Here is a 12,522-nt window from a genome sequence, read left to right on the forward strand (position 1 = left end):
TGTTGTATTCACTGGTTTGTTGTATTTTTTAGATTGCACATGTAAGTGATATCATACAGTATTTTTCTGACTTTTTTTCACTTAACATAATGTCCCCAAGTCCATCCATGTTTCTGCCACGGGCAAAATTTCTTTCTTTTTTATGGTTGAATAGTATTCCATTGTGTGTATGTACCACATCTTTATTCAGTCATCTGTGGATGGACACTTAGTTCGCTTCCATATCTTGGCTACTGTAAATAGTACAGAGCAGTTCATCTTACTGTACCTGTTGTGGTGGGTTGGATGTAAGCCATCTGGTCCTTACCACGGGTGCTGTATTTCTGCCTGCATTGAGCATTATGACCCTCCAGTAGGGAGCAGAGTATCTATGTCTGTATGTGACCTGGAGGAACTCCTGAACCACGGCTTTGGGCAGGGTGGGGATGGTACCTACTAGGAAGTTTGAAGTGTGGCCCCCAGTCAGTGTCAGAAAAGGTAAGACCCTCCCTCCTTCCACGGCTGCCTGCCTCGCCCCATGGGTACTATGCGACGTGACTCCTTAGGATGTGGGAGAAGGGGGATGGAACGGGGATTTCAATGTGGGTAGGAAGTTTGGATAGTAAGATTCCAGGAACTAGATGGTTTCCAAGCTCTCCATCTTCCTTTGTCTCCCAGCCTCTAATCTCCAAGGCACCCCCATGGGCCCTAAGCAATGACAGCTGCAAGGGACAGACCTGAACCTGTCACTTTTCCCTGTTTACCTGGCAGTGCCCGTGCTGGCTGAGCCAGAGACCCCATCCTTGCCTGCTCATCTTGCCTCCCCAAGGCTGCCGAGCTCCACCTCTGAAAATGAGATGGGGTCCAGGAGGGCAGATATCCAGCCCGTGTCCCCTTCTACGACCCCAGTCCCTTCAAGATGTGGAGGCCACCCTGTTCCTGGAGACACGCCTGCCAGCCTTCCTCACGTCCCTAGGGTTGACCACTGGGGCCACCTCCTTCCACCTTCTCTCCCTAGCACATTCCAGCGTTTCTGAGCCCCATTCGGGGAAGAGTCTGGTCCCTTTTTTGCTTAAGGCCCTCCCTGGAAGGATATTCAGCCCTCATCCACTATCAGACCTCTTGTGGTCATCCAGCAAACTAGCCAGCATGATACACATTGACCATCTTTTGCAAAATCCCTAGGCTAAACGGCCTCTCTGTTCCCTGCTCCCAAACGTGTGCTGATCCTGGGGAGAGGGTGGGTGAGGGGGGGCCGTGGGAACAGGAGGTTTCCTTTTAGGGATTCCTCTGCTTTGCCTGCCTGCTGCATCTCTAAAGAGCAACACTGTTTCCCTGGAAACTGCTCAGGGCCCTTGCTCTGGGTGGTGGAGCTCAGAGACCCACTTACGGGCCTGCTTAAAACAGTCAGCCCTCCTCTCTCTTGATCCAGTTGGGTGCACGCTTGCACCTAAGCGGGGGTGGGGGCCTATGTTCATCCCAGGGGGTTTCTGAGTAGTCAGCCTTGTTGAGGAGAGGAAAAGGTGGCTAGAGGTGATGATTATGGAGTTTGATTGACGTGCCAAGATGGGTCTGGGAGTTCCCTGGTCTGTGAGGTCTCTGGATGTAGCAAAAATGCACACCTGAATCTTGTTCATAGTTTGGCATTTTGTGTTGCTTCTCTTGTTAAATAAAACCCAGCTGAGGTTTATTAGAGGGTCTGGTGAATTGCATTTTTTTGGTCCCCTTGTGATTCTGTTTTCTGTTGGGAACTCAGATGCAGCCAGTTGAGTTAGGAAATGAAATATTCAACAAATAGGTAGACCCCTGCTCCCACCCGGGGGTGTGCCGGGTACTATGGGTGCTTGGCGACCAGCAGGCCGCAGAGCGGGGGCCTCTGCCTCTGTAGTCTCCCTTTCTGGCGTGGGAGGGAGATGACAGAGCCAGTAGCAGAGAGGATGTCTGCAGGGATGAGGGCTGGCAGAGGGGACAGAGGATGTCAAGTGTTGGCTGGGTTTTTTTTTTTTTTAAGAATTTTTTTTAAAATGTGGACCGTTTTAAAATCTTTATTGAATTTGTTACAGCATCGTTTCTGTTTTATGTTTGGGTTTTTTGGCTTCGAGGCATGTGGGGTCTTGGCTCCACAACCAGGAATAGAACCCGCCCCCCCCACCCCCGCTTGCATTGGAAGGCGAAGTCTTAACCACTGGACCCCCAGAGAAGTCTCATGGTGTTACTATTTGAGATGGAGGCAGGGAGCTGACTTTTGCACAGAGATCACGATAGCTGGAGGGCGTTGCAGACGAAAGCCCCCGAGGTGGGAGAGTGTGGTCGAGTTTGAAAAACAGCAAGGAAGCCAGTTTGACCGGAGCAGAGGGAGTGGGGTCAAAATGGTAAAATGAGCCAGAGAGGATGGCTAGGACGAATCAGCTAGGGTCTCGTGGTTCATGGTGTGCTCAGCCATGTCCGGGGACTGTATCCCTTGAGGCTTCTCTGCATGGAATTTCCCAGGCAAGGATACTGGAGTGGGTTGCTGGTCCATGGTAGGGACTGGATTTGTTCTGGCATGAGGGGGAGCCAGTGAAAGTTCTGATTGGAGGAATGATGTGAAACAACTTACTGGAATACTCCATAGAGAGTTCGGTAGGCAGTAGAAGCAGAAAGACCAGTTAGGAGGGTCGAGTAGTGGCTTAGGCTCAGAAGTTGCAGCTTGGGTTGCCTCCCCGGTGGTGCAGGTGCTGAGAAGTCCTGTCCAGTCCAAGAAATGTTGGGAGAGCCAAGTCAATGGGATTCAAGTTTCCCCCACTGCAAATTGCCAGTTCATGCCCTTTGTCTAGCTTTCTCGAACATCTTTTTCTTATGTTTGCAGAAATCCATCTTATGTTCTAGACCTGCCTACTCTAGTATAGGAGCCAGTGGCCACATGTGGCAATTTATATTAAACTTAACTAAATGAAACTTAAAAATTTAGTCCCCTGTTTGCACTGTCCACACGTTCCCTGTGCCCACTGTTCACATGTGTCTGGGTGCTTAGGTGCTCAGTCGTGTCTGACTCTTTGCGACCCCATGGACTGTAGCCTCCTCTGTCATGGAAGTCTCCAGGCAAGAATACTGGAGTGAGTAACCTTCTCCAGGGGATCTTCCCAACCCAGGAGTTGAACCCAGGTCTCCTCCATTGCAGGCAGATTCTTTAGCATCTGAGCCACCCGGGAAGCCTCGACATGTGTCTAGGGGATACAAAATTGGTCAGATAGATGGATAAACAGATATAGAACATTTCCATCTATAGAACATTTCCATCTTCACAAAAGACTCCCTCTGACAGTGCTGGTCTAGATATAATGTTTCCATTCTCTCTGTTAATTTCCTTTCACACGCCCTTAGTTGAGCAGTTGAGATGTACAGTTGACCCTTGAACTGTGTCGGTGTTGAAAATCCACATATAATTTATACTTGTCCTTCCGTATCTGAGGTTCTTCTGTGTCCTCAGTTCCACAGCAGGAATTCAACCAACTGCAGACCATGTAGCACTGTAGTATTTATTACTGAAAAAAAGAATCTGTGTGTAAGTGGACCCATGTAGGTCAAATCTGTGTTGTCAACTGTAATCAAATCCATCAATATCTCCCCCGAAGTTTGTGAGTTTTGAGTTTTGTTGAAGACTTTCTTGACCTCAGAATCACAGAGATATTCTCATACATTCTCCTCCAATGGAGCTTTCCTGGTGACTGAGACAAGTTAAGAATCTGACTGCAATGCAGGAGACTTGGGTTCGATCCCTGATGATCCCCTAGAGGAGGAAACAGCAACCCACTCCAGTATTCTTGCCTAGAGAATTCCATGGATAGAGAGCCTGGAGGGCTACAGTTCATGGGATAATAACGAGTGAGATAGGACTTAGCGACTCACACACACACACACACACACACACACACACACACACACACACACACACACACACACACACACACACACACACACACACACACACACACACTCCTCCAATAGCTTTCTCACTTAGACCTTTAACCACCTGAAGCTTCTATTTGTGTATGGTGTGAGGTTGGAATTTCACTTTATTTTTCTTCATGAAAAGAATTTGTTTTCCTAAATTACCTAGGTTTTAGTGTTTTTCACCGGATTCTAACAGATTCCAGACATACAAACATCCTTTTTATTATTCATGGTTTTGGTTTACTTTTAAGATGAAAATTTGCTATAAATATTCTGAATAAAGTTTTACTCTGTCCTAGGTAAAAGATGCCGCCTATTTCTATAAGCGAAGTCAGTGTTACAAAGATGCTTCCCGATGCTTTGAGCAGATTCAGGAATTTGATCTAGCCCTCAAAATGTACTGCCAAGAGGAGCTGTTTGAAGAAGCGGCTATGGCAGTGGAAAAGTAGGTGGTTTTATTCTCTTCTTCCCTTTTCCCCATCCCCAAGCCCTGCTTTTCCATTGCCCCTTGGGGAGGTGTTATCTTGCTCTTCTTTTTGTTTTTGTCCCTGGCCATGAGGCTTGTGGGAATCTTACTTCCCTGACCAGGGATCAAACCCGTGCCCCCTGTAGTGGAAGCACCAAGTCGTAGCCACTGGTCCACCAGGGAAGTCCCTGTCTTGCTCTTCTGAAGTGGCTTGACCAGGTCACCCTCCTTACACTTGAGTGGTGGCCTTGATGCTGAGTCAAGAGTTCCTTGAACACAGTGTCATGAGGAGAAGGGGCAGAAGAAGATGAAGGATGTATTGCAAGTGTGTGTATCACCTGCCCAGCAATTTCATGGTTGATGGTTCTGACCTCTCCGCCTTTACCGGCTGAGTTGACAGTTTCACTGATGTGGATGGATAGAGGTCACAGCACTAGTGGGCAGTCAGAATTGTGCTTCATCATGATCTGCTGGCAGACACCCAGCCAGGCACTGATACATGTGTATATGATAGGTATGTCCACATGCCCATAATTGTAGGACACACAAGTTTCATACATGACCCAGAGGAGCCTCCTTGAGCCTTCAGCCTAACTGATGTTCCAAAGATGAAGTGGAGACAGATGGGGTTAATGGCTGATAAGGACTCTAGAAACATCAGACCTCCTGATGCCTCCTGGTAGGAGGTCTTCCAGGTGGAAGGAGACAGTTAGAATGGCAGAGGCTGCTCTTCTGCATTTCTGCTCAATAGCTCCTGGATAAGTAAGCTGTGGCTTGGTTCTGTATTTTCTTTGCTTTCTACCAAATTATACATGTGATAAAATGAACGGGATTGACCAGGTGTTCAAGCTCTATATTTCTAAGTTAGCATTTATTAAAGTATATCATATATTTTTAAAAAGCACATTATTTTCACAAGGTAAATACACTTGTATAACCAGCACCTAGATAAAGAAATTGAGTTTTATGTTTAGAAATGGAAAAATAAGTGTCTAGTGTCACAGTTGGTAAACAAGCATATTTCTTTATCCAGGTCTTTGGTGCTATTATGCATAAGATATACACTGCATGTATGTATTAGTCAGCTCAGGCTGCCATAATGAAATGCCATAGCTTGGGTGGCTTAAAGAACAGAAATTTATTTTCTCATAGTTTTGGAGGCTAGAAGTTCACAATCAAGGCTCCAGTCAATTGGACTACTGGTGGAGCTCTCTTCCTTCCCTATCTGGTGTCAGTTCTTATAAGGACACTAATCCTATTAGATCAGGACCCCACCCTTATAACCTCAATTAACCCTAATTACTCCCTTAGAGGCCTCATCTCCAAATACAGTCAGACTAGGGGTTAGGATTTCAACATATGAATTGTAGGGGTCACAAACCATCAGTCCATAACAGGATGCCAGCCGTGGCATTGATTGTGTACCCAGTTGTCAGGGTGCTATGTACTCTGAGTAATTGACCAGGCCAGTTCCCTTGTGAGGCCATAAGATGAAAGCAATTGAGAGGGTTTAGGGGTTTTTTTTGTACTTTCAATTATTTTAATCTTCTGTTCTCACTTTGCCAGGATAGCATTGAATAATCATTGCTTTTTCCCCAGAAACATTTTTTAGGGTCTCTCATTATTTTGTTTATCTTTATCAGCTTTCCTGAGATATTGAATGAACTCTTTAATGATATGTTGAGTTGAGATCTAAGTGTTGTCAGTACTAATTGGAGCCTAGCACTTGATTTATCTGAGAGTCTTTTGAATGCTTTACATACTGGATGTAGAATTCAATTGCTAGCTGGCTTGACTTAACATGTAATGAGAAGTTTTTATATTTGAAAGCCAAACACCTGGCTAGTTCCTTAAACGTACTGTAAATACCCTCTATTCTATCAGACAAAGCTTATGAGAGGGGCTCATCCTCAGTCATACCCATTCAGAGAGGTCCTGTTATAAGAGGGGATCTGATGTTTGTAAGATGACCCCAGGGCAGCAGGAGGTTCCTGGGCATCTCTGGTTGTGAGGAAATATGTTTTGTCCCCTGCAAGAGTTCAAAAGTAGGCATGTTTCACTGGATTGGCCCAGTGCCTTGAAAATTGGTATGTGGGATATACTCACTTGAATCAACAGTGTCAAAGGGAACTTGACTTCAAGACTTCATTCATCTCACACTAAATCAATCACATGCATTCTTGGTAAAAAGAGAAAAGTGGCAAGTCGGATAATAAGGGGAAGACTGATGTAATGGCTGGTGTGTCTGCAGCCCCCATTTCCACACTTTCTCCTTTATCAGGTATCAGCCTCCATAGGCTGTATACCCAAAATGTTTAGCAAGCTCTTATGCAAATTTAAGGAATTTCCACCCCCCCAAGAATAATTTTGACTATGAATACTTTATGCCTTACAGGTTGACTTGTAACGTAACGGTCACTTGCCTAGGATGCAACTCTATTACATTCTTTTTTTCAATTTTTTTTTTAATATTTATTCTTTTTCGGTTTTGTTTGGGTTTGTTTCTTTTTTCTTTTTTAACTATTTTCTTCTTTTTGTGCAACTCCACTATATTTCATTAATTAAACATACTCGTGCTGGGTTCCTTTGGGGAATAAAGAATTAATTTTATAGTATCAAAGGAAGTCTTGATAAAGATGCTGGCTAACTTTAGGACCAGTTTGGTGAGTCCTGCCTACAAGTGGGCATTTTATGTAAGTTGCTCTGTTCTGCACTTTATAAATTTTATACGGGGTGATGCTGAGTTGACATCGGTGTTGTCTGTCTTTGCAGGTATGAAGAAATGCTAAGGGCCAAGGCCCTTCCTGTCTCCAAGCTATCCTATTCTGCCAGCCAGTTTTACTTGGAAGCTGCAGCCAAGTACCTGAGCATGAATAAAACGAAGGAGATGATGGCTGTGCTCTCGAAGCTTGACACCGAAGACCAGCTGGTGTTCCTGACATCTCGGAAGCGGCTGGCGGAGGCCGCCGACCTGCTCAACAGGGAAGGTCGGAGGGAAGAGGCTGCCCTGCTGATGAAGCAGCACGGCTGCCTGTTGGAGGCTGCCAGGCTCACTGCTGACAAGGACTTCCAGGCCTCGTGTCTTCTAGCAGTTGCCCGTCTCAACGTGGCCAGGGATTCCGACGTCGACCTTACCAAGACCATCCTCAGAGAAGCCCTGGACCTCTGCCATCAGACCAACCAGCTGTCTGGCATCGCCGAGGCCCACTTCCTGCAGGGGGTGATCATGAGAGATTTCTTGAAGCTCAAGGATGCTTTCCTGAAGTTTGGCACCCTCAACCACTCGGCGGGGGCAGTGGAGGCGCTCTACCAAGCCACCAGCCGCTGTGAGGTCCAGCCTGAGGAAGTCCTGGCTCTGGCTCCGGGGGGCCTTGAAGTCCTCCTCGATCTGGTCAGGGCCCTCAGAAGAGTGAACACCAATGCCGAGAAGGAGATGGTCAAGTCTTGCTTTGAATTTTTTGGGGTCTCACAGGTGGATGCCAAGTACTGTCAGATAGCTCAGAACGACCCTGGACCCATATTACGCATCATTTCTGACCTGGATTTGAACTTGAAGGAGAAGAAAACAAAAGACCATTTCTTGATAATGATGGATCAGGTGAAATTAGCCCTAAACAAGCACCTTCTGAGCAGGCTATGTCAGATCACAGAGAGCCTGCTTGCGAAGACCTACCCGGGTGTCTGCATGAAGTTTGTCGTGGGCTTAAAATGCGAGGACGGATGCTGTGAAGACTTCCACAGGCCTTTGCGGCGTCACGAGGCCAAGTGTTTGGTCCAGTCAAAAATACACCTGGTGGCCATCAAGGGGTTACTGTTGGAAGCCAAAAGAGTATTTCCTAAAGTCTTAGCTGAAGAACTTGAAGAGATCGATTACATTTTGTCTCTGGACAAGCACGGCCTTTGCAGATCCTTGCTGAATGTCGTCTTCCCTAAGCATTTCCACCAGCGAGTGTTGTCAGAAAACCCTATGGCGTGCAAAGAAGTCCTCAAGCCACATTACAAATCCTTCCGATCCTACAGGTCTGCCCTGAAAGAATACATCCACGTCCTGTTTCAAAACGAAAGGGCCCGAAGCCGCCGGGAGTCCACGGACCTGTGGCTGAGCGCCATACAGGCTTTTCTTCTGTCTTCCAGCTACCCCGATGAGCTCGACAAGCTGCTCCACCAGGAGGAGGACCAGTACAACCGGGAACTCAAAGCCCTGCAGTCTGAACAAGAGAAAAGGGGCAGGGACAGAGGCAGCAGGATGAAAGGAGTAGAAGGGAAATTCGGCATGCTGGCGCCCAACAAGGATGACGAGAGCGCGGAGAAGCCCCACCTGTGCTTCATCCGACTGCTGCAGGACTCCATCCACCAGTTCTACGTGTGCAGGAACCCAGAAGACTTCAAGAGGCGCTTTTTCCGTTTCATGAATGTCCTGGTCAAGAGGTGCAAAGAGCCGCTGATCCCCAGCATCGGGAACACGGTGGCCCTGCTGGAGTTCCAGTTCGTCCACTGCGGGGCGGTCCTGGCCCGCCTCTGCAAGAATGCCGTCTTGTGCCTCCCGAAGAGCTACATCGCGCTTTTGCATTACTGGGAGTTCCTGTTCAGCAAGAAGGACCGGGAGCCGGGGGACGTGTTCGCCATCATTCAGGAGTACAGACCCAAGGACCTGGCCAGGGCCATTCAGAAGTTCCGGTTCCACCTGTCCTACCTCGTCAAGGTGCTCTGCGGCTGCGAGAATGCCAACTTCAACGTCCTGCTGGACGCCTTCAGCGACATCGACTACGTGGTGTCCGGGGAGGCCGAGCGGACACTGGTGCTGTGCCTGGTGATGCTGGTGAACACCGAGGGTGTGCTGCAGCCATCCTGCAAGCCTCTCCTGTCCAGCCAGTTCCAGGAGCTCGAAGCCAGGCTGCAGCTGCTGGGCATGGAGTGCCCGGGCCAGGTCCCGGAGCGCCTGCTCAGAGTGGTGAAGCGAGTGCGGCTGGCGGTCAACGTGAAGTCCGTGGCAGAGGCGCTGCAGGATCTGCTCTTTGAGCGGGATGAAGAGTTCCTGATGGACTGCCGCTGGCAGTGGGACAGCGGGCACGCCAAAGGGACTGCCGTCCGGGGCCTCTACCACGAGGAGATCAGGCTGAACCGCCTCTTCTCCGTGGATCCCGTGGACTACTTGGCCGAACCCGAATACGAGGTCGGCCAGGACGAGCCGGAGGAGCTGGCCTTGGAGGGGGACCACGTCCTCGCCTCCATCCTCTCGCAGAAGCAGCGGAGGGCTTCCATCCGCCGGAAGATGCGGAGGGTTTGCCTGGTAGTGTCTTTGTGCATCAGATGGAAGAGAGGAAGGGCGGGAGGCCAGGCCGAGCACTTCAGGGAGGAGGGCAGGGAGCCCGCGGCTGGGAACTTCAAAAAGGCTGATGTGGACCGGACCCAGTGCGACCTGTGCGGGGTCAAGTTCACCCGCGGGCCCGAGAACTATTTCACCCCAGATCAGGCATTTGAGGGTGCGGCTCCTGAGGCTGTAGCCCTTTCTGGGGCAGAGCTGGAAGATGAGCAAGGTTGGGAGAGGAGCAGTGAGTCCTACGAGCAGCACATCCGCCTGGAAAGCCACCAGACGCAGCAAGTGGCCTACCAGAGGTACTTGGAGTTTTTCCGTGAGAAGGTGGACCCGGCGATGGAGGAAGGCAAGCTGGTGGTGCAGGATATGGAGCAGAGCGCTTGGGGTCGCAGACACCTGGGCGCCAAAGAGCACAGCCATGTACTACAGAGGAAGGTCCAGGAGAACATCAAGAAGGTCTCCGACTCAGTGGAGGACCTCTACAGGCGGAAGGCCTGGGCTGATGGTAAGGGTCCTCGAAAGGCGGGCCCAGATGGTGGCGGAACCCGGGCTTTGAGGACTTGTGTCCAAGTCAGGCCCCTTCATAGTGAGGTCTGACCTGGGGATGCTGGAATCTTGGCAGTAGCAGAAACACAAGTGAGGACCACGTTTTCTCTAGTCCCACCAAAGACCCATTCTTTGGATCACCCCTCCCCCAGTTAAACAATGTGTCATAATCTTAGAACAGGATGGTTTCCCCTGGCATGACAGAAAAGGGTTTGCTAACCAATGCTATGGAGAAGATAGAAGGAGAGTGCTTCTTGAGAAAATTCTTTAAACCTTCCTTGATTCATTCATTCAGGGATTTCTTGAGCACCTGCTATGGGCTGAACCCGATCTATTGGCTCAGACGGTGAAGAATCTGCCTGTAATGCAGGAGACCTGGGTTTGATCCCTGGGTGGGGAAGATACCCTAGAGAAGGGACTAGCTACCCACTCCAGGATTCTTGCCTGGAGAATTCCATGGACATAGGAGTCTAGTGGGCTGCAGTCCATAGTGTCGCAAAGAGTCAGAAACAACTGAGCCAACTAACACATTGACTTGACTAAAATCTAGCCTGCATACCTGGTCCTTCCCTTTTAGGAGGGTCCTCACACCACACCCAGTGTGAGCCTCTAAAAAGAACTCTTATGTGATCTGTGAATCAGATATCCTCTGACATCCTTATTAGCTACATCTTAGCGACACTGAGCACAAGTTATGTATGTTATTGCTTAGTCGCTAAGTCATGTCCGACTCTTTTACAACCCCATGGCCTGTAGCCAGGCTCCTCTGTCCGTAGGGTTTCCCAGGCAAGGATACTGGAGTGAGGTGTCATTTCCTTCTCCAGGGGATCTTCCGAACCCAGGGATCAAACCGCATCATCTGCATTGGAAGGTGGATTCTTTACCACTGAGCCACTAGGGAAGAGGGAAGTTATGTATAAAATTAGTGAAATTGTATGTCTTTAAATCATTCTAGAATTCAGACAGTCCAGTTGAAGGTAAGAACAGTTTGAAAAGCTTCCTCCAAAGGCTTGCTGTTGGCAGTCCCTCCAGACAGGGACATGCAGTTTCTGCTCCTGGTGGCAGACAGCGACCTTTCACTGCCCTTCTCAGAGGAAGCGGAGACAAGGTCCTGGGAGGTGGGGGCTTTGACTCTTAGTACTGAGCGTCCTCATCCCTACAGCTGCCCCTTCACTCAAAGCCCTGGTTCTTTGGTTCTCTAGCGGAGGAGGTCATGGCTCGGCTGGTCAACATGCTGATCCCGTCCGTCAGGGATGCACAGGAGTGGCTGAGGAAAACACAGCTGCACCAGGAGGAAGGTGAGGAGTCCTTCGTCCCAGGGTGACACTCTGGGTCTCTGGTGACGCTCTTGGCTCTGCTGACCCCCAGGTCAGTCTGCAGTGTGGCCGCCTGTGTTGTGAGCAGTGGTCGCTCACTGTCTGGGAACACCGCCCCCAGCAACTCTGATCAGTAGCAACAGAGCGACTGGGCTCCCCCATCTGACTGTGAGGGCTGTTACTTGGCTTCTTGCTTTTCCCCAAATCTTTGCCACTCATGAGCTGTTACCAGTGGCTCTGTATTACTTCTCATACTCCGTACAGTGACTCCCAGGATGGGCAGAGTGTATCCCTTGATAAATGTTTGCCTGTGCAAGCCCTTCATGTAATTCCGTGAGTGTATTTATATATTGAGCATCTGGAATGTATTAGCACTGTTCTGGGCTTGGGGATATAAAACAACTTTGTGAACTAAACAAACAAAATCTTTGGGGAAATTTGCATACGTCTTCCTTCAGAGAATTTAAAGCTGATATAGAGTGAGCCCGGGTTTCTTTCCTGACAGAATCTTCTTGCTGAATTCTATATGATCTGGAAAGCCTCCCCCTCTTGGTAGTATCTTTCTTCTTCATCCTCCTAGTGTTTCACTTGTCCCAGATTGCCCTTCTGTGAGTCCTCGTGACCCAGATGCTACTGGAAAATCCAATCCCTGGAGCTGGGGAAAACTGGGAAGGACTTGACACAAGTGTCTCTGCCAATAATCTTTAGATTTTAGTCTCTGATGGCACTGTGATTTTTTGTGATTGCTTCAAACAGAAGAACATAACTGGGATACCATCTCAAGGTGTGGTTGAATTTAGTTTTTGTTGGACTTATTTTTCATTTAAAGGGCCTCTAAAAGAAGGGGAGAGGAGCTAGCCTGTGAAAGAACGTTCTGGAGAAGGGTGTTTAGCTCTAGCTTTTTTTTTTTTTCTTTTTTTTCAACATTAGATGTTATTAGGATGTTATTATATATTGCAGTAGAA

At 48.6% G+C, this 12,522-nt stretch overlaps 1 protein-coding gene across 7 annotated transcripts in view; it reads left to right on the forward strand.

Moving 5' to 3' along the window:
- The window catches only part of TRANK1 (tetratricopeptide repeat and ankyrin repeat containing 1), a 93,734-nt gene that overhangs the window by 79,783 nt on the left and 1,429 nt on the right, over positions 1–12,522 (forward strand). For all 7 annotated transcript variants that reach the window (XM_043885768.1, XM_043885767.1, XM_043885771.1 and 4 more), the window contains 3 exons: positions 4,212–4,357; positions 7,151–10,200; positions 11,444–11,539. In XM_043885768.1, coding sequence (XP_043741703.1) covers positions 4,212–4,357; positions 7,151–10,200; positions 11,444–11,539 — 3,292 coding nt within the window. The remainder of the gene's footprint in view (positions 1–4,211; positions 4,358–7,150; positions 10,201–11,443; positions 11,540–12,522) is intronic.

The sequence above is a fragment of the Cervus elaphus genome, chromosome 24, assembly GCF_910594005.1.
Source record: "Cervus elaphus chromosome 24, mCerEla1.1, whole genome shotgun sequence".
NCBI classification, from domain to species: domain Eukaryota; kingdom Metazoa; phylum Chordata; class Mammalia; order Artiodactyla; family Cervidae; genus Cervus; species Cervus elaphus.